The sequence below is a fragment of the Suillus clintonianus genome, assembly GCF_016758775.1.
Source record: "Suillus clintonianus strain FC179 chromosome Unknown DEU56scaffold_124, whole genome shotgun sequence".
Lineage (NCBI taxonomy): Eukaryota > Fungi > Basidiomycota > Agaricomycetes > Boletales > Suillaceae > Suillus > Suillus clintonianus.
Genome location: NW_024539348.1, coordinates 102,370 through 121,808, shown reverse-complemented (window position 1 = coordinate 121,808; position 19,439 = coordinate 102,370). Strand labels below are relative to the sequence as shown.

At 47.9% G+C, this 19,439-nt stretch overlaps 6 protein-coding genes across 6 annotated transcripts; 5 read left to right on the top strand and 1 right to left on the bottom strand.

Moving 5' to 3' along the window:
• Positions 1–6,880: 6,880 nt before the first annotated feature.
• On the top strand, positions 6,881–7,459 carry DEU56DRAFT_918148 (uncharacterized protein; the record flags this gene model as incomplete). Its single annotated transcript, XM_041358075.1, has 3 exons — positions 6,881–7,193; positions 7,247–7,305; positions 7,358–7,459. The coding sequence occupies 3 exons, from the start codon at positions 6,881–6,883 to the stop codon at positions 7,457–7,459; spliced, it is 474 nt and encodes a 157-aa protein (XP_041202952.1).
• Positions 7,460–7,528: 69 nt separating this feature from the next.
• On the top strand, positions 7,529–8,553 carry DEU56DRAFT_918147 (uncharacterized protein; the record flags this gene model as incomplete). Its single annotated transcript, XM_041358074.1, has 2 exons — positions 7,529–8,107; positions 8,161–8,553. The coding sequence occupies 2 exons, from the start codon at positions 7,529–7,531 to the stop codon at positions 8,551–8,553; spliced, it is 972 nt and encodes a 323-aa protein (XP_041202951.1).
• A 972-nt stretch (positions 8,554–9,525) lies between these two features.
• On the top strand, positions 9,526–11,093 carry DEU56DRAFT_927390 (carbamoyl-phosphate synthase L chain, ATP binding domain-containing protein; the record flags this gene model as incomplete). Its single annotated transcript, XM_041358608.1, has 6 exons — positions 9,526–9,968; positions 10,024–10,215; positions 10,261–10,441; positions 10,538–10,593; positions 10,672–10,835; positions 10,892–11,093. The coding sequence occupies exons 1-6, from the start codon at positions 9,549–9,551 to the stop codon at positions 11,091–11,093; spliced, it is 1,215 nt and encodes a 404-aa protein (XP_041202950.1). The 5' UTR covers positions 9,526–9,548.
• Positions 11,094–11,352: 259 nt separating this feature from the next.
• Positions 11,353–12,252, top strand: DEU56DRAFT_918145 (uncharacterized protein; the record flags this gene model as incomplete). Its single annotated transcript, XM_041358073.1, has 6 exons — positions 11,353–11,498; positions 11,553–11,689; positions 11,754–11,806; positions 11,877–12,020; positions 12,069–12,134; positions 12,187–12,252. 6 exons carry the CDS (start codon positions 11,353–11,355, stop codon positions 12,250–12,252), a joined length of 612 nt encoding a protein of 203 aa, XP_041202949.1.
• Positions 12,253–12,902: 650 nt separating this feature from the next.
• On the top strand, positions 12,903–14,473 carry DEU56DRAFT_746589 (uncharacterized protein; the record flags this gene model as incomplete). The annotated part of the gene is made up of 8 exons (XM_041349211.1): positions 12,903–13,060; positions 13,112–13,255; positions 13,303–13,411; positions 13,458–13,648; positions 13,696–13,834; positions 13,894–14,013; positions 14,145–14,299; positions 14,353–14,473. 8 exons carry the CDS (start codon positions 12,903–12,905, stop codon positions 14,471–14,473), a joined length of 1,137 nt encoding a protein of 378 aa, XP_041202948.1.
• A 2,088-nt stretch (positions 14,474–16,561) lies between these two features.
• On the bottom strand, positions 16,562–17,476 carry DEU56DRAFT_834167 (uncharacterized protein). The gene has a single exon (XM_041354692.1). It carries the CDS (start codon positions 17,382–17,384, stop codon positions 16,971–16,973), a length of 414 nt encoding a protein of 137 aa, XP_041202947.1. The 5' UTR covers positions 17,385–17,476; the 3' UTR covers positions 16,562–16,970.
• Between the last annotated feature and the right edge of the window lie 1,963 nt (positions 17,477–19,439).

Genomic DNA, 19,439 nt, shown 5'->3' with positions numbered 1-19,439 from the left:
GAGTACCATGATGTCGGAGTGCGTCCGAGGATTTATGGTATCATACTCTCGCCTAAGATCGTAAAGTCGTGTAGTGGACCTATGAAGTTGAAGGATCATACACTAGCAAAATTTTACAACATATTGGCGTACCTGCATTGTTTGAACAGAGTACAGTCTATTGTCTGAGATGATGACCGAGTTGCGCTCGTCATCTGAGAAGGTATGGTCGCAATAACCAACATCTAACTTCTGAAGCCGGTATAAGATATGGTCCTTAAGTTTCGGTATGAACATCTGCACGTTATGGTGAGCCGAGATGAACAACGGGGAGAGCGGCACTTACTGCTAAAGCTGGGTCGTTTTCGTTATCTCGAAGGAAACTGAAGATATGCAATGGAGTATTGAAGCTAAGCTTCGGTATTAGTGGTGGCCATTGAACCCTGCCGGCGACTCGACCTGTACCTGCTCGCAGCTGTGACCTTTCTGTGTCACTCGTCGAAGGACACGACGACGACGACTCGTGCTTAGCCAGCTGAGCCGGTGTATCTAGTTTATTAGTCAATGGATAGAAAGCTTTCAGTGCCCTATGCGCCAACTCTCCCTGGCCCAAAATCAGATTGAAATCGGAAGACACTTAGCAAAGAGTCACATACAATTTGCGAAGTAAACGAGTCTATCGTTCCAAAGAGACGGATCGATTGTAGATAATCTCCCATGGCGTGAAATTTGTAAGTATGCAGATTGAATTTTTGACCCTTTGGCCGCCACTCGCCGGATCTCGATTGTTGGAATCTGTTCGCGCAGCCTTACGTTCGCGAGCAGCCTTTTCCTTTGGTAATTCAACTGTGGTGAAAACAGCACAGGTAAAATCCCGGAAGTTGCGCAACTGGAAAGAGAGCCTCTTGAATGTGGCATCCAGAACTGACAAGTTTCGGAATGGATCCTTAGTTTGGCGAGGGCGTGCCATTGGGCAAACCTGTACAACAGGGACTGTATGATTGCGTCGTGGTCTCCTGGGAACAGCCCTTCGAAGGCCGGCATAGCGCACTGGATAGAATATCAATGATGCATAGCGGCAAGTTAACCAGCAAGACAAACCTGCAAAATGTCCTCGAAGTCGCGCGCTGCGAGTTTTTTCATTTCGGAGGTGTTGTTCGCAAATTTGCGAATGACTCCATTGCCATACGACGGAATTTGACGAAATCTATATTTAATACAATCACTTTCAAATCAGTGAGGAGAATGGTGTGACAAACCTGGTATCGAGAAGTGTAACCAGGTCGTTACCCCCGGGAAGCGCGTACAGTAGCCGGATAAGATGGGTAAATAATGCTTTCCATGTACCCAGCTCGCATTCGTGCATAAAATCGACCACAAGCATGCGAAATGTGTCGAATCCTAGTGGCCCGAGTTTTTCTACAAATGCGTTCTAGTCGAAATTTAGGTATCAATTGAAGGAAATTTATTCCGAAGGCACTCACCACAGTTGGCACCCATGACCCTTCTCCAAGTGTGGCCTGTACCTTTGAGCCGTCGACAGTATTTCCCTCGCGATAGATAAATGCGCGGGCATTGGTTACCTTCACCAGACAGTAAATTCGAAGATTAGTGAGGCGATCTTGCATATCTTTAAACAGGCCCAGGAGATCGAACGAGGATTTCGGCATGAGACAGCGTGGACATGGGCAAGCGCCCATGTCTTTGATTGTCGCTATTAAAACCCTGAGACATTGATTAGTGTTTGAGTAAGGAAACGAAAAAGTGCTCACTTCTCTGGATAATCAGCCGAGTAAGTGAAGATGCGCGGAAAGACTCTTCTCAATATGCCATCCGGACATCGGAGTATAATTCCATGGCGGTATGCCTCGAGGAAGTCCGCGTCCAATAAATGTTTCCAACATGCCTGAAATAAGTCCCGCCGACAATGCGCATGAAGGGTTGCCATCCCGCTTTTCGATATCCTAGGTAAGGTGCCGAAGACATCCTTGATACTATCCGGGAGCTTAAAGTCCAACATCAGAGAGACACAACTATACGGGAGGCAATTGACTTACGGAAGGTAAGAATCCAACGAGATGACATGCACCAGATTGAGGTGCCGAGCGCGCATACTTCGTTAAATTTCCGAAGTACAAATAAAGCGGCCACGCTTTAGCCGTTCCGAAGGCTGCGAGATGAGTGGCATCTGAAAAGAACATTAGTCCAGCAATGACACGCTCGAGTGAGCAACCGGGTTCTTTCGGCTGCCTCTGCAGGTCGTCCTGAGCTTCAAGCCACGAGTCGGAGGTGTAAAGCTCGTCGAATACGCGTTCTTGATGGTCATCTAAAGGGTCCTTCCACAGGCGCTTGAAAGGAAGAAGGTGGAATGCGCTGGCTTGGATGTCTGCGAACGCGGAACGAATCACGCCCACAAGCGGCCGGTAATGAAAGCCCGGAATGCTAAATGACGTGGATGAGTCGTCTTTCGACCTCGTCGGTATGTCGAGGGTTATATCTGTCTCCAACCAGTCATCAGGAAAAGTGACAGCACCCTTCCCTCTGTTGTCGTCCAACACGCGCAAACTCTTCCTCGCTGAAAATCCATCCAGGTCCCTGAGGTTGAAGTCCTGTGCTTGAATCACGTCCTTAACGAGGCGCGTTACTTCAGCCTCCGATTTTTGATGACTCCCAGAGTTCATCCATGACATAAGGCGGTAGATTGTCATGTTAGGGAAAGGATAAGGCGGCTCAGAGACACCGGAAAATGGATCAGACGTCTCAGTATTATGCACATCGGCCACTGGACAGGAGTGAGCTAGTTGTGAAGACGGAATAAATTTATCGGGCTCGAACGAGGGCCGCCTTGGGTATTGTCGACAAAGGCCGACCACGTTAAATGCTGTTTGGAGAGAATCGCGTAGCGTAAGAAGGACTCTCTGGATTCTGCGCTGTGGTGGATTCTGCGCTTCAGTTACGGGAGGAGGATCATTCCCAGAAGAATCAGAAGGGTTGATATCTTCATCTGCAGGTAGCCGATCCTCGAAACTTCTTGGGGGTAGCCGCCTAACCGTCCGTCGCGAAGAATGTTGACCTGGGTCTGCTAATGATTTATGAGTACTATAGCACAGATAAGAAATGTCACGGAGATGCGCACCTGGTATAGCATGATCTCGCTCAGTCATATCCGAGTCCTCCATTGGCAATAACATCCAAGGCGTCTGGGGTACTATCATGATAACCAACGGTACCCGACTGAATCATTGGTAGGCTCATGTTGCGTCCGTAACGCCTAGTTCGCAAGAAGCTATAGGCTTCACGCAGCGGCCACGGTCATTTGTGAGTCGAATCGGTTCGAGCTATTGGATGATAGATTGGAAGGTTGGGATCCGATTATGAGTTTTGTGGCAATAACTAGTACTAGTGGTGTCTTACATTAGGGGTCCTAGATGTGAGCTGCGGAATTGGCTTTTGCAATGCTTCAATCAACCCTCTCGCCCGGTCCCGCCTTCCTTCTCTGCGTGGCTAACGTACTTGCCTTCTGGTAATGCTTGCACGTAGAGCGATGCCTACTAAGTCCCCGAAAATCTGTGTCCCTCGTCCAAGAGCAGCGTGATGCGCCGCAGGACACCATTGACAATACCAAGATAACGAAAAGAATCCAAGTGATCGTCGCATTCCACCGAGGCTGCGACGATAGTTTGAAAGATACCATCATCTATGCCGCGCGTTCAAGATTCGTACGTCCTCATTAGGCATTTCCATATTTGCCAGACCAAGATGTTCATTTTCGTAGTCACATCGACGAGTACATGTAGTCAACAACAGATAGTACGTAGGATATCAAGATAAAGTAACGATCAGAAATAAGTAGCAGAATGTCAGAGACTACGGTCCTTGGATCACTCGTAGTAGGGTGATCAATAGCACCGGCACATCGCTCTGGGCTGGTAATCCGGCATCACACAAGATGCCTTCTGAAAGCTCTGTGACCATGCATCTTCTTCGCCCTTCAGAATGGTCAGGAAATGGGTGTACTGGCGGACTCTGTGCTGGGCGGCAAGATAGTTGGCTAACACCGTGTGAGCGGTGTGCACTTGAGTAACATATCCTGCTCGTCGTCTTCCACCTCGATTCCGTCGAGTGTCATCCTACACAAACTCTGTTCCGTCACTACGTAGCCTGCCTCCTGAAGTCTCTGCGCCCACGCATCTTCATCGCGCTGAAGGAGTGTCACAAATTGCGTGTATTGGCGGACCCGACTCTTTGCTGCCAGGTAGCTTGAATGAACGGTGTCGATACTGTACATGGCGAACAGCTTATCTTGCTCATCGTTATCTGTGTTGATTGTGTCGAGCGACAACTTACACACACTCAGTGTTCGCCGTAAATTAAAACAAGGAAATCCTCGTACTATGTATATCCGCTCCTCAAGCTTGTGACCAGCATATATTATGTTTGAAAGATGTTCGGACTTGGCAGAATTGCTTGAGCTGCCTTCATGAAGAGAGCGCTCAAAATTGTAGGGAATTGGCGATAGGGTTGAAATTGGAGATGTTAACATTGCGGGAACCTGAAAGCAACTCAGTACTCGAGGTTTGAAAGCAGACGCATACCCTATGTATTTTTGATGAGATTTTTGATCGGAGTATTCGGTGTTTTAAATTGCCTCTTCCTATTCAAAAATTCATACCGTCACGGTTGCGATTACTAGTGTTCAGCGAGGTTGGGGGGAGATGCCAGCGCGTGGCGTTGCCGCTTCCATCACTTGGCTGAGAGGGCTCGTCAATACGAGTACTTGGCATCGATATCTCACTTACTAGTAAGTGCCACAGGGGTTGATGCTATCCTGCTATTACATGTGGATATATTTGGCAATGCCAAATAAGGGCGTCAAATCGAGATTCGAACCGCTTCATTTCAAGCTCCGAGAAGACTCCGACTGATCTGAATCATCATTGAATGTTGTACAGACAGTCCGAGTCACTACTGTACGAGTAGGCATGGTAGTACTACTAATCCTCGACAAAATGAATGTAAGAGATCCACATTTCGGTAAAGATCTTGTCCGACTCCTTCTTGTCCGAAACCTTTTTGCCTCCACCTTCAGGTTGGAGGCTAACACCTGGCATTACCGTGACTGTAGCAGCTGATGACCGGTCTGTCCCGCCGGCCACCAATGTAGGTGATGCAGAGGGTATGACGAGTAGAGTTGGAGGCGGTGGTGGTGGCGGCGGCGGCGGAGGAGGAGGAGGAGGAGGAGGTGGTGGTGGTGGTGGTGGTGGTGGTGGTGGATGCGGTGGTGGAGGAGGGGCGGGAGCGGGAGCGGTATGAGAAGGTAGCGGTGGAGGTAGCGACACGGATGGGGTATTTGATGGCACTTGGTGTGACGAAGAGCCGACGGGTGGCTGCGGAGACAAATGTTGGTGCTGGTAATAAAAAAACGGCACGTTTTCCTCCGCCGCTGCTACATACGCCTGCCTCACAGACCGCTGCGCCCTAGACGCACAACCGGGATCGTAGGATTTGAATTCGCGACCTTTGTCATTGTTGTTGTTATTGCGTTCTATAGTCATAGTAAGTTCACGTTGATGATGACTCGGGTCATTCAGAAGGGGGAAAACGTACGTGGGGGCATGTCTGAGTCCTATTACCCATAAGCCGTACGAACGAGGGCGGCAGCGAGTAGGTTCGAGTGCAATTGTTAGTCCAAGGACATGAGGGGTATTTAAAACTTACCGCGACAGTTAACTTACATATTACAACACATGTTCGAACCTTGAGGTCGTTGTGTCACAGAACATTCTATTGAAATTTAATGAGCGTGCGCAGGGCTTGCGACACGATGCTCCCTGGCCTGATGGATGGTGCTAAATCGAGAATTCAATGACACTTACCTACCGAATAGACTCTCGGCTAGAGCCTCGAGTGCGGAAATACAAGAACCAGGGTGCGACTCGGAGACCTCCAGCTCCAACCCTGGGGTTCTTGATATGGAGGGTTTTAAAGACCTCGGGTTGTTCCTCGCTGGGCAATGACCCCGCGAAGATCTGCGGGTATGAGGGCACAACAGACAATTGTGTATCTACTTCCGTTCCATTGAAAGAACGCCTGGCGTTGAAGGTCATGGCGCTCGTCTTGTCAAACATCCTGCTTTGTGGGGTCACTGAGAGATGGTCGTTCGAGGGCCTCTGCTAGGACGCGATGTGCGTTTTTCTTCAAATGCAAGTGTAAAAGGGGGTCAGGTAGAATTGTGGTAAATTTTCTATCAGGCAAAGTCAAATGAAAAGTATGCTAACTCACATTTATGTTCTGTCGAAAATTCCTCAGTGGTGACGCCGAGATAGTGTCAGAGACTCGTGAAGAACGAGAGTGAACAAGAAATCTACATGCAACGTCAGAATGCCGCGATGGGCGGCTCGGGAAGAACGAGAGTGGACGAGAATACTTAGTACATGGGTCAGAGCGACGTAATTCACGAGGAAGACTCGGGAAGAACAACTGAAACTTCGAATGGACGTTTAACACGTATGATGAAGTTTCAGTTAATAGTAGTTAAACCCATGAGTACCCACCATATTAATAACACAGCAAGTCACTCTTCATCACGTGACCGTATGGTGATATGTGAATGAGCCTGTTGCTCATGCCATGCAAGGCCTCTTAAAAGCTGGTCAAAAGGCATGCATGCTTCATAAGGCTTTACTGTATGCTTTGAGCTTTTTTAAACAGTCAGTACTAGTCAGTGATCATACATATTCAGATCAGTGAAAATATTGGTGAGTGTGCACGTGCTGCCGTTCCTGGCGATGATCGTTATCATTTGTAATCTTGATCATCTCTTTCCACGACTTCTCTATACTCCAAGCTTGTCAGAGCTCGCCACACGAAGTCAATAGTCACCACCCAGCACCTAACAACCATGCCTACCCTAGTGGCTCAGCATGAAAAAAAAACTTACCACAGCTCTTTCATTCCCAAACACCCCTACAAACTCTATGAAACCAGAACCAACTCTGCTCCACAGACAACTTCTGCCAACCACAAGACAAACCTCATCAAAGTTGACAAGCCAGCATCCTCAAAAGATAGCACTGAAAAAAGAGGTGTTACCAAATCATCCGTTGGGAAAGAGGAGACACCAGAAAGCACACCAGTTACAGCTCATGCCTCCACAGATTCCAGTCCATTGCATGATGTCTGCCAGCGGCCCATTCATTATGATCCATCTACCAGTATGTCAACGAGAATTAAGTGGTTAATTAACAATATTCTGACTGAGTTGAAGATATGATACGGAAAGTATTGAGTTATGTATCCAATCCAGCTTTACACAAGAATCGCATGGTATGTTTCCTCATGTTCGATCCTGTGTTCGTGTGCTTACTCAATATCACAGGAATTCCGCGGTGTGGGAGCGCGGGAATTCGGATCAATCGAAGAGATTTTGAGCGCAACTTCCCGATTTTCGACCAAGCCCAGGCAAGCTATTTGTAGCTAACGCTTTCGGGCAATACTAAATCTGTCCAGGCTGACTTACGAACGCAACACCCATATACTCATCGTCGACATGCCCACCGTTCTCCACGAAGCATCGTTCGACGTGGTGAAGGATGCCATCATCAAAAGTATCGACGCCCTTCCGTATGATCGCGACATCATTTTTACGACAACCAACATGAATTGGCCGCTAAAAGTCAAGGGCGCATCGATCACAGCTGATGTGATCGTCTCAATCACTGCAATGGATCTACCAGCAAAAGTCGTTCTGGTTCCCTTCCTTGCTGAATGCGCTCTCTCGGAGAAAGATGAGCATGTATTTGGAAAAGTTGAAAAAGTTGTTTTGGCGCGTCCAGACATTAAGTGCGCGGTTGTTGTTTTAGTACGGGAGGATACAGACTACGCCGCTCCCGATGACGATTCCATCGCATCAACGGTCCTACGTGGCGGCACTAGCAGTGACCCGCGCCTCCTCACTCAAGAAGATTTCCTCAATCTACGCACCACGCCACGTTCATTCAGTGAGCCCGTCGTAATCGGCGACCATACATGGTGCCATGTCACATCGGTGGAATACTTCGTCTGGGTGAAGGGAGATGATGCGCCGATCAACGTTCGTTCCAAAGATCCTGCGCATACGGCGTACGGCGTAAGTTTACATCCTTCTCAACCTTTTGAATCAATTTGACGGATTTGATCCAGACATTGGTGCCCACAGTAGATATGGACTCCGTCACCAACATGCTTGACAAAGGGTTGACGAAGATTAAAGACTCTATTGTAACTTTACAGCAGAAGCTCGCGCCCGACCTCGACTTCACCGTTCTCGCGGAAACTCCTATCCAATCTTTCTTTGACTGGAGCCGTGCCTCGAGACGAATCCTGACAGCCGCCGAAATCACCGCCTACGACCGTTATTGCGAGTGGCACGTGAAGCTTTTCGGCGAGTCGGATAGTGAGAGTTCTTACGCCCCTTCGGAACAGACAGATGACTCGGTTGAGGAAGAGATGGCGGACGCTCAAGGCTCCAAACGTAAGCGTGCGAGCACGTCCGACCTTCCCTCTTCTAGGTTTAAAATCCCGAAGGCGGCCTAGTGGGAGATATCTGACTGAACGTATCACTTCACGCATTTTTGATTTTGACTCGAGCGAGTCACGGACATTCATTTTCGTACTGTAGTATCACAAGATTCCATCCGTTTGTATTAATTAGTGGCTACGATGTCTTTACGCCCTGACTATACTGGTACATGCTTGATGTGTAGGGGGACCTGGTTTTTCGTTCAAGGATCAAGGCTTGCAATGTGTTCGTTTGATGGGTCTAATATATAGTAGACAAATTTCATGACCCGGTATGTGTTCACGCGCATTGGATGGTCAGAGTCTTTCTTGCCCAACGAATCGATTAATATTGCTGGCATAGATATCGATGGATAACTTAGAGTGCAAGCGAGCAAGCACGCTCAGGGTCATTTCCTTTCCTGGAAACGATGTCGGAAATAATTTATAAACTTTAAGCGCCTGATCGTGCGAGTGTATATAAATGTTGAAAGCGGGGCCGAGCCGAGTGTTGAGTACGCTATACTTCCGGGGTCTATGTATATATCCTAACTTCACTCTGTTCTACTCTTTTAGTTGCGACTAAAACGCGCAGGACTGCCCCGTGGTGTTCTTTGATGTTGTAAGTCCTTTAAATTACTTTGAATCATTTCTAAGGGCAGGCCAGTTGTGCGCGTTTTAGATCATAGTGGCAACCGTGACCAAACCAACCACACCACACGGAAAAGTCTTTGGTAATAGTATCGACTCAAGTAATGGTCGAGTCTCATGGAGTTGTGGGATTAGTCATGGTTTTGCAGTCTCTCATTCCCGAGCTACGCTCGGTCTCCTTCTCATCCTCGCCACCATTCTCCGAAGATTACATCGATATCCCGTGTCACGATCCCAACTCTGATAATATCGTCGCTGCAGTATCATTTTCAGCTCCCCGACTTTTAAAACCCACATCCCAACCTCGTCTTCATCCAAACGGTCGTGTCCTGTAGTGACACCCGATTTCGTGCGCAAAATTATCAAATACGAGAAACCGGATGGTATCCGCCCTTGATGTCGGCATCAAACTCAAAGATGAGTTTGAGGCTCTTGGAGTACAGGTTCTTGGTACTCCCATCGAGACTATCATCACGACAGAGGATAGGCAGTCATTTGCCCAAGCGATGGAGGATATTGGGAAGCGTTGTGCTCAGTCTGCTACAGCCACCACTCCAGATGAAGCGGTTGCCGCAGGGCGTGAGATCAGATTCCCTGTCATTGTTCGTGCTGCATACGCGCTGGGTGGTCTGAGATCTGGCTTCGCACAGGATGAAGTCCAGCTTCGCGCTCTTTGTAGCAAGGCATTCGCGACTAGCCCTCAAGTGCTCGTAGAAAAGAGCATGAAAGGTTGGAAAGAGATCGAATACGAGGTTGTCCGCGATTCCCGCGACAATTGTATAACTGTCTGTAATATGGAGGTAAGTGTCGATTTTCGCTGAACGGCGTACGCATGATCTCATGGTGCCCTGCTAGAATGTTGATCCACTTGGTATCCACAATGGAGACTCCATTGTGGTCGCTCCCTCCCAAACGCTATCCGACTTCGATTACAACATGCTCCGAACAACTGCGATCAATGTCATTCGCCATCTTGGTGTTGTTGGCGAGTGTAACATTCAGTACGCTCTGAATCCGATTAGAAGGAGTACTGCATTATTGAGGTATGTTTCATCATCTTAATTGATATTCATTGCACTGACATTTAAATAGGTCAACGCGCGTCTCTCGCATTCGTCAGCACTGGCTTCGAAAGCTACAGGTTATCCCCTTGCGTTTATTGCTGCTAAGCTCGGTCTGGGTGTCCCGTTAAACGAAATCAAGAACTCCGTGACGAAAGTAACCAGCGCTTGCTTCGAGCCAAGCTTAGACTACGTTGTCGTGAAGATACCACGTTAGGACCTCAATAAGTTCAACCGGGTCAGCCGGCTTCTTAGCAGCAGCATGAAGAGCGTCGGTGAGGTCATGAGAATGGGCAGAACTTTCGAAGAGACCATCCAAAAGGCGATACAGGCGATTGACGATCAGTTCCTTGGATTTGCGAAGGTATGTAAGAGCAGTCTTGGTCAATTCAGTAAGATTAATTTTCTTGTTGCATAATTGCATAAGAACAACTTTGTGGAGGACATCGACGAGGAACTGGTCAATCCCACTGACAAGCGGATATTCGCCATCGCAAATGTATTCCATCGGGGCGATAGCGTCGACAAGATCTGGCAGATGACTAACATCGACAAGTGGTACCTAACGAAACTTCAACACATTCATCGCATGGAGAAGCGCTTGTCGTGCGTAGACTCTGCTTGATCTTCGAGGTTTTCTAACGAATGCGCTACAACCGCAGAGATCAATCTATCTCTTCTGTCAGCAACAGAATTATCCTCCAAGCGAAGCAGCTTGGCTTCTCCGATCGCTTGGTAGCCAGTTGTTTGGGTTCAACGGAGTTAGCTGTCCGAAGGCTTCGTCAAGAAATTGGTATTGATTGGAGAGGGGCAGTGGGTCCCATATTGTCGAGCGCGAGAGAGGAGATTGTGGCGCGACTTTGAGCTTGGTCCGGGGTCACGACCAGTAGTGAAGCAAAGGCGGATAGGGCATGTTGGAGCTACGAGGGGGTCGTTGCCGTCATCGTCCTCGAGGGTTAGAAGGACGGCGAAGAATCAGACACTCAGTCATGTAGGACAGACATCTCGATGATGATGATCACATGATTTAAGCAAAATTCACGATTGATTGGCGCGTCTAAGATGGCTAGGTCAAGTTATACTTATGGACTCGAGTGATTAACTCAAACCCAGCGAGCATCATATGCCTCAAAGCAAGTCGGAGCGCCCCCAGAAACACGCAAAACCTGAGCAAACGTCGCGGAAGGCGTATAAATTTTTGAATGCAATCGATGTCAGACGTGCTCGGCCCGGGAGTCCAGAATCAAGACCAGAATCCCCAAATGGAAGGTGCGCATACTTACGATCATCAGATTCATCATTACGAAGAATTTGTTCGCTCAGTCCCGCAGCCCTATCTGCATTGCGCTCAACTCTGTCTGTCAAGTCAGAGGAAATTATTGCTCCTCAAGATGAGAGAATCGCGCTTGAGTGGATGGAGAGTTCGCCAGGTGCTCATGACACCTTTGAGATATGGGAGGGTACGAATCAAGTGCGTGTATCCTTATTTCTTTCTCTCAGTGTCCTGATGTTGTGATGTGCTAGTCGTCCAGTCTATCGCTCCTTGTGTCTCTGTTATTCTCGGATTTTACTCTACTGTCCTCTCATTTCCCATAATACCACTCACACGGCATTCTGATTATCAAAACGTTGTTATCGCCAAAATAGATGCGTAAAATCACATCTTTCGCATTTGGCTCCAATGAGCTTCAAGTCATTCTCGTTTCATTGAAACTGTTCAATACTATCTCTCACTTTGGAGGTGGGAGGGAGCGGAAGGCACTTTGTGAAGCGTTTCCATGGGACATGAAGGTGCGTTCGCCTCCTTACGATGGCTCATCATCGTTCACGATACTTCAGACTTTCGTAAAATTATCGCATGAGGAGGAAAGGGAAAGGAGACGCAGAGGACGTTTGCAAGACCTGGTATGTCTCTGAGATATCTGCTGCCTTGAACTGTCTGAATTTCGTCAACCAGATATCCACACTTAATACGTCTTTTTTATTCTCTCCTTCATTAACTCTAAAACTTCCTCGCTGGTGAAATCGACTTTCCTCGAGCAACAGAGATACTATATATTGCTGTCTATCTTCAAAGCGCTTTCTCAAGATTCGTATCTGGTCGTCCGCAAGGTCCTCGAAATGTGCTGGGTTGGGCTGTGGTCTGATCCAAAAGTGAAACGGACCGTAAGGATTGGACTGTTCACTGCAGTCACAATTGAACATGTGAGTGATATTTGACCTAGATGGCAAGTAATTGACGTTCAGAATAGCTTTTGAAATTGTACGAACGCGCCGGTGCTGAAAACGCGGATGGTGACCACATCGTGTCTAAGGAGGAAAACTACCAGCAGATCGTAAACTTTTTCAAGGTAGTGATACTTTTGGGAGTCGGAAACGAGGGATGAGCTGATGCATGCGGTGATCAGGGCAAGGACGCAGACTCTACATAGAGTCGTCACGGTTGCTTTTCATTACAGCCCTGTCACGGTAAGTTATGTTATGGTGCCATTTTCAGACGAGACTCACCATATCCTCATTAGGCATTACTCTATATATCTCAATACCATAGGCGAGCATGTATAAAAAGTTCAGGTGAGGGTTTCTTACCTTTACCTTCTGTACAATTCCGAGTCTGTCACGGTCTCTTAGTTTTCGCGCTTCACCTCTGCCTTGACATTCCTCACTTTCACCATGTCTGCGCCAGAGCCTGACAATCAGTCACGCGACCTCGTGCTCCCGGACCTCTCTGGGGCAGTCCCTACCTCCGCAGATTCAAGGGCCAAGCGCCGTATTGCTGCGTTGGAAGAAGAACTGCAGACGATGAGGCAGGACAGAGGAACGAAGCAAAGGTTCGTCACGTACCATCTTTGTGTATACTCTTCCTCATTGATCCTCGAAAGAAAGACGACGTACTACGTTGCTCAGGGCAGGGCAGTTCGCCGCATGGTCGTCCTTTACACTAACGTGGAGGATTTGATCGCCGAAAACGATCGCAGGTGCGAGCCAGGCCTGGTGAACGGCGCGGTGCAGGACACTACCCCAGAGTAAGGCATCTTTTTTAATCCGTGACATGGCTAATTACAGTATTCAGGCAAGATCGCCTGCAGCGTGGCTACCTCGCACTCTCGCAGTCTCTGCCGTGGCTGCATCTCAAGCTTGCCGATTTTGAAGTCGATGAATCTGAGGACATGTTAAAAAAGGTTTGCGCTCTTCATCGTTTCGCGCTGCATACTCATCACACTATAGATCAAAAGAGGAGCCGATGCGGCCCGCGGCGACGACACTTCCACTCTGAAGGACCTCGTTGCTGCCTGGGTCAACCAGGATTTTCGTCCGTCCACGCTACTCAGGTCCAACGACAAGCAGTTGCGCGGCTTCGCGCATGACATTTGCGGGAAGTTGCTCTGCCCCGCCGAGTGGGATTGGAGTGACGGCCGGTAAGTATCACCCTTCGTCGAATCACATGACTCTGAAATGTTTGCAGCGTGAAGGCCGGGATTCGCGAAAGAACATCCGACTACATCGTGTCGGAAAATTCGTGGCCGCTGTTCGTATACGAGAATTACGCCATCGATGATAGAAACCTGGAGAAAGGTCTTTTCAGGTCCAAACTTCTGGTTCAGGTCAGTAGATGGGGTTGTACTACATCGCGAATATATATTCAAAGTCTTGGCGTTACCAGGCCTTCAAAGCTATCTTCACATCTCCGTCTTCCGCAAGGGACGCTGATGGAGATGGCGACGGAGCTGACATTCTAGAGAACAATAGGCGCGCTCGACGGTCGTCGAACGATAAAGTCAAAGTCAAAACTTGCGTCGCCGCAATCATCAACACGAGGAAAGTAACCCCTCGTTCAATTGCATATGTTGTCTGTCAGGTGAGCAAAGATGATTTCTCACCCTCGATGCGCGGCTTATAACCTTTGTCTGACAGGTTCGTTTCGCGCTGTCTAGCGTCTCGTCTTGGCGTACCGTCGACGGCGACTTCGATTACGCGGGATTCTGGAATAACATCGTCGACTTCTTCGAGGACGTCCCTGGCCCTGTCGCAAAACATAGGGTAGCCAAGCTTTTGGAGTGGTGGACGAGGTATTGACTGTTTTATTGCTTGCTATGCATCATGTATCTAACATACTGTTCAGAAAGATTTTCGGCAAAAATCATCGCCAGGACCTAACTCCGGAAGTCGTGTCCAAGATGTCCGTCACAGCGCTAGCTGAGCAGAGAAAGGCGCTAGAGGACGCCGCTTATGACTCGGAGTAGCTAGATTTTTGTTTTGTCGTATATACGTGTTTCAATAATTGCTTGAATGTAATCCTTATGTCGCATTCACTCTTAAATACTGAGATTGGCAATCGAAATGATTCATTTCAGAGATGATTGTGAATAGTGACTACTCCTCGGCATGCCATCTAACGTAAATTTTATTGCACCTTCTAATCTACCAAGTAACAGGTACACTTTGTATTGTAAACTGCTGTATTTGTGGGCGCTATAATCAATACTATCTTGTCTGCGGGCGGCATCTGTCGTGGAAAGTTGGCCGAGCCGAATGCCCCTCATGTGGAAGAAGTCGTCCAGTCTCAAAGATGAGAGGCGCACTTGGTATATTAAATTACCCCCGAGCAGATTCCGGACAAAGGTCAATCATTTACTGAATTAAATACTAAACGCACCTCACGATCTCCCCGCAGTTTCGCCAACCCATTCTTCAATCTCCGAGCGGTGAACTGTTCTGCCCCCCCTCGTTTCTTATGTCCATTGTGCCGGTAGGGAGGAGGAGTAATTGTTGTTACCATTATCTGTGATTGCCGAGGCTGATAAGAATATAACAACTTGCTCTGCAAAGGCAATACTAGAACCGCGCACCTTCGTCTTGAATTCTGGCAGGTTTTCTGGCAGAATATTTTTCCGGTCGTGTTTAGAACTGGCACTAATTTCGCGATCTCGGGCTTTGGTTTTCAGATCTGTCCTGTTTTTGAAACAGGCTGGACTTGAATGTATTGTACGAAGTATGTATCGATTTCGGGCTTGTACGAAGTCAGTGTCGATGTCAGGACGGCGCATTACATCTATTGTCAGAATGAAGTGGCCAATCATCTAATATATTCGTCGTGTCTCATTTCTGTTATAGGCTTTGTCGTTGCTCCCGCATAACACGAGGCACTCATATGTTCTAATCAAATATTTTTGTCAGTGAATGTCCTATCGGGTGATATGGTTTTTCATCTGCTAATACCTACCCTTTTGATACAGTGTGAAGATTGTGTTTGTTATGCAGGATAATGGACTTTGGTAGTGCGTAGTAGAGGACTGAGCGGCACTACAATATTTCGTTCAATTCGGCAGTCTGGCAAGATCCTGACCGTTATGGCATTCAGGACATTGAAGAACATAATCCGAACTAGCCGCAGGACTCGATGTGATCCATGTAATGGATAGCTCAGTCAGCCTAGGCAAGCGTCTCCCACATAGGAAATGAGTGTCCAATGTTCATTATTTTACTGACTATCGCGTGACACAAGAACCCTCGCACCTGTGGTAGGTGTCAACTTTTGCGCTCGAACTGATACTGATGGCCCCAGATTTCACTGAGTGGGCGTGGGTGACATCTTGCTTTCACAGGATAATTCAAGTAGAAGGCGGTATGACGAGCACAGGACAACTTGGTTGGCCACCATGTACATACATCGTTACTATGTAAGGTCAAATATGTATGTGTAATACCCACCGCCATATTTATGGCGATTGTTGTGATGGTCATGAATATATAGTCAAATATGATATTTTAATATGTTCATCTGTTTACTGATGCATAGCCGGCCGTACACGCCAGGAACTCTTTTGTCGATGTCAGATGATGCTCTTTTCACTTGCCTTTGCGTCGTGACTCGTCATGCCGTGCATCACCCATGCTCCAGTCCTCTGCCTCTCTCTGCTAGAGGTCTCTCATACCCTCCCACACGCTCACGCAATTCTTGCACCCCTCTTGCGGCCGCTTAGAACAACCCTTGCTCGCCCTTGCTTTGTGCAAGAGCATTGTATTTCCTTTTCTTCTCTCTCTATAAATCGCATAAAGCAGCTTATTCGTCCTCACCCAACAACAACTTTTTTTTGGATGAGATCTGAGTGCGATAATTGTTTTGGAACAGCTTCAAGCTCTTCTGGTCTTTTCGCTAAATACTACTGCCCAAGAAAGACCGTATTTTTTTAAGGACTTGCATCTTTCGAACTGAACTCGCTGCATATCGCCTTGGAAAGAAAGAACAACTGTCTTCTTTCGAGGTCTGACTGCTATGGGAGGTTGACATGTCGTATATCTGGCCGTGTTAGCGGTGGGCGTACTCACTTTACAACTTCACTTATCGATGGAGCTGTGCTTCTTAGGTTTAGGTGGTACAACAAAGCGGGACCTGTGATGGGCTTGCGCAATGCACGCTGGATGCCCTTGTCACATACACTTCTTTGTACCCGCTTATGCACGAAGGTATGATTGAGGAAGATGCTTTGTTCTTGTTTCACTCACGCGTTGTTGTCATACCAAATGCAATTTGTCACGATCTGCGTTTTGGACCTTGGTGGAGTCGACCATGCCAACGGAGAAACCAGTGGACGTCATATTATGGACCAAATATTGTAGGAGCAGCTGCAATACAAGTTCCGAGGGTGTATGTGTACAGAGGTGAAAAGCTGGATCTCAAGAAAGTCCTAATTATCCTCTAGTCCGTTCAGCCACCAAAGAATCCTACACAATCTGCCTCTACCCATCGTTGTGACGGTCTTGTTCGTCACCGTCACAATACACCACCTCCTTGTCAAAAACGGGTCTGTTTCTCTGCGTCAAGTGGTTGCGGATACATTTCCCTGACCCGTTGTGTTTACACCTGAGGACGCTCACACCGTTGTATTGGAGTCGAACGACATCCTTGTACGTCGTGTGCGGACCACGATAACAGGCGGTGAGTTCCATCATGCGGAAGGCGCCACTTCCAGGTTCTTCCTCCGTCACAGTACCATAGCCACCACAACACTCCGACATCCATTGGAATTCTCCACTGTAAAGACGAAGTGGGTCACAGCGGGAGTTGAACACATGGGGTACGACGCAAGCCGAGGGGTAATTGGCTGAGAAGTCTTTATGGCACCGAACGCAGTGCTCCCGGCGTGCAGGCATGGTTGCAGCACGAGTTGTGTTCTAACATATGCGTTAAAACCTACGGAGACCATTGTTGTAGTCACTCACCAGCGACCTTGCAGGCTGTGTGCGAAAATAAGGATCCATGGATGTGCGTGAGGTTTACGACACATTGACGAGACAGACTATATAGTATTTTTTGGAGAGGACCTGGAGCAGTGGTCCAGTGGCCACGCTTCCTTCGAGCTGCGCTCGCCATTGCCACGTGCAGCAAAGGCACAGAAGAAGCTTGGAGTAGGCATCGAAGCTTTGAAGTGTGCCTGGTACAAACACTGGCGTGCAGATGAAGAAGTGATCAAACCGCATTCCCTTCAGGTGCCCAATACTCCGGTCATGAAAATCAACCAATAGCAGGATAAGCACAGATATTCTAGAAGCGTTCCGAGCTTCACAGGTACAGCAGCAAGAAGTTAGCAATGATGGCCAACTACTCACAAATTCAACACAGTTCGCTCCCGAGTTTTCACGTGTAGCTTCCAAGCAATGGCTTGACTGTCCCATCATACCGACAGCTGAAGTTATGACCGAGACATACGAGCATTACGAGCCACGCATGTAGGAGGTGTGGGAAGAGTAAAAGTGTTCATTACCTGTAAAGGAGGATCCTTACGAGTTGGCCAAGTAGACTGACGAACCCTTGTCGTCATCAGTTAGCTGATAACGGTTCACGTTTCGCGCACGGAAACATGAGTAAAGATCCGTGATCTCAGAAAGCCTTCTGCAGATCCCCGAGAAGACCGGAAGTCGAGATGACACGCATCACGAGGCCACACCCGTATCAATGATCTAGTATCAACAATATTAATGGAGTTGTTGAATAGAGCAGTGGACCTACCTAGACATCGTACAGGTTCAACCCCGTTTGTGAGATATGACTTACATCATGGTACATACCCACTTACTGCCTAGCGAAGATCATTTCCTCGGTGGATCTGCATGCAGACAATATTAATAGTAAAATATTATAACTAGAGCGTGATGTGACCACACATGTTGTTTGCTTGTGTTAGGATCTAAAGCTAGAGTGTGTACCGTGCTGGTTCGAGTTAGCCTATGTGCTTTTGACTGGACAACTTCTGTTAAAAATTTGAACTGAACTGATCTGCCATCTCACTCTTGCCTGAAGGATTCCAAGGTCACAGGTTTTCAAAGAAGTCGAATATACTGCTATGCTCAACCATTTTCGCCCAAGCTGAAAGGTGAACGGGTTCAAGTGCCATGTCGCTCATTTTCCACTGTGAATTTTCCTATAGAGACATGTGAGGGAGAGCCAAAGTATCCAAACGTTGCTCGTTTCAATGGACCAAAGTGAGTTGTTTCCCATTTCCCCTTCAAGCTGACCGTCACATCCAAACATGCCTTGGGATAGTGCAAGGGGCCCAAAAAGACGCTGGCATTGGCCATCGGCTCGAGAAGCACTATGCAATCCGCTAAATGCGGTCAAAAGGTTTACATGACGCTTTCGTTTTTATTCTCGCGTCTTTGGGATGATAGTCGGCTTCGAGGGCATGTGCTTCCGTACTCCGCCGAGATGTCGTTTCAACCTACTCAGAATAGACGTAACATTCAGGGAATTCCATACCACGCCTGCATAAACTCTTGACGCATTCGCAAAATAATGGGGATTTATCAAGATGCCTGCCGCCACTCGAACGTTATTCCTGACATGAATTCCTTCACGGAAGATAGTCGGAAAAAGAATGGGGAAGTACTGGAAGGATTTGCGTACGCACATTGATGAACTAAAGCAGGGTTCGTCGCTCTTTCAGGCTGCTCTACGCAAGTTCTAACTTCACTGCCAACCAAAAAATCAGTCAACGATGCCAAGCTGCCCAGGTCGACTAAGCTCAGCAGCGGAGGTGTCAATTGGGTGAAGAAGGATAAGGCACTGTCTTAGCGCATTTTCGGAGTCCAGCAAGTACGTTGTTGATACCTACTCGCGACCCATTCCTAAAATGGGTGAAGATCGACGAAGGGAAGAAGGGCTTAGTTGCCGAGAGCGCCAGTGAAGCGCCGCCGCCCACCAAGGAGATC

What these genes read in the sequence shown, in the direction of transcription:
- DEU56DRAFT_834167 (XM_041354692.1), bottom strand. Translation starts at nt 17,384, where the DNA reads ATGCCTGCACGCCGGGAGCACTGCGTTCGGTGCCATAAAGACTTCTCA.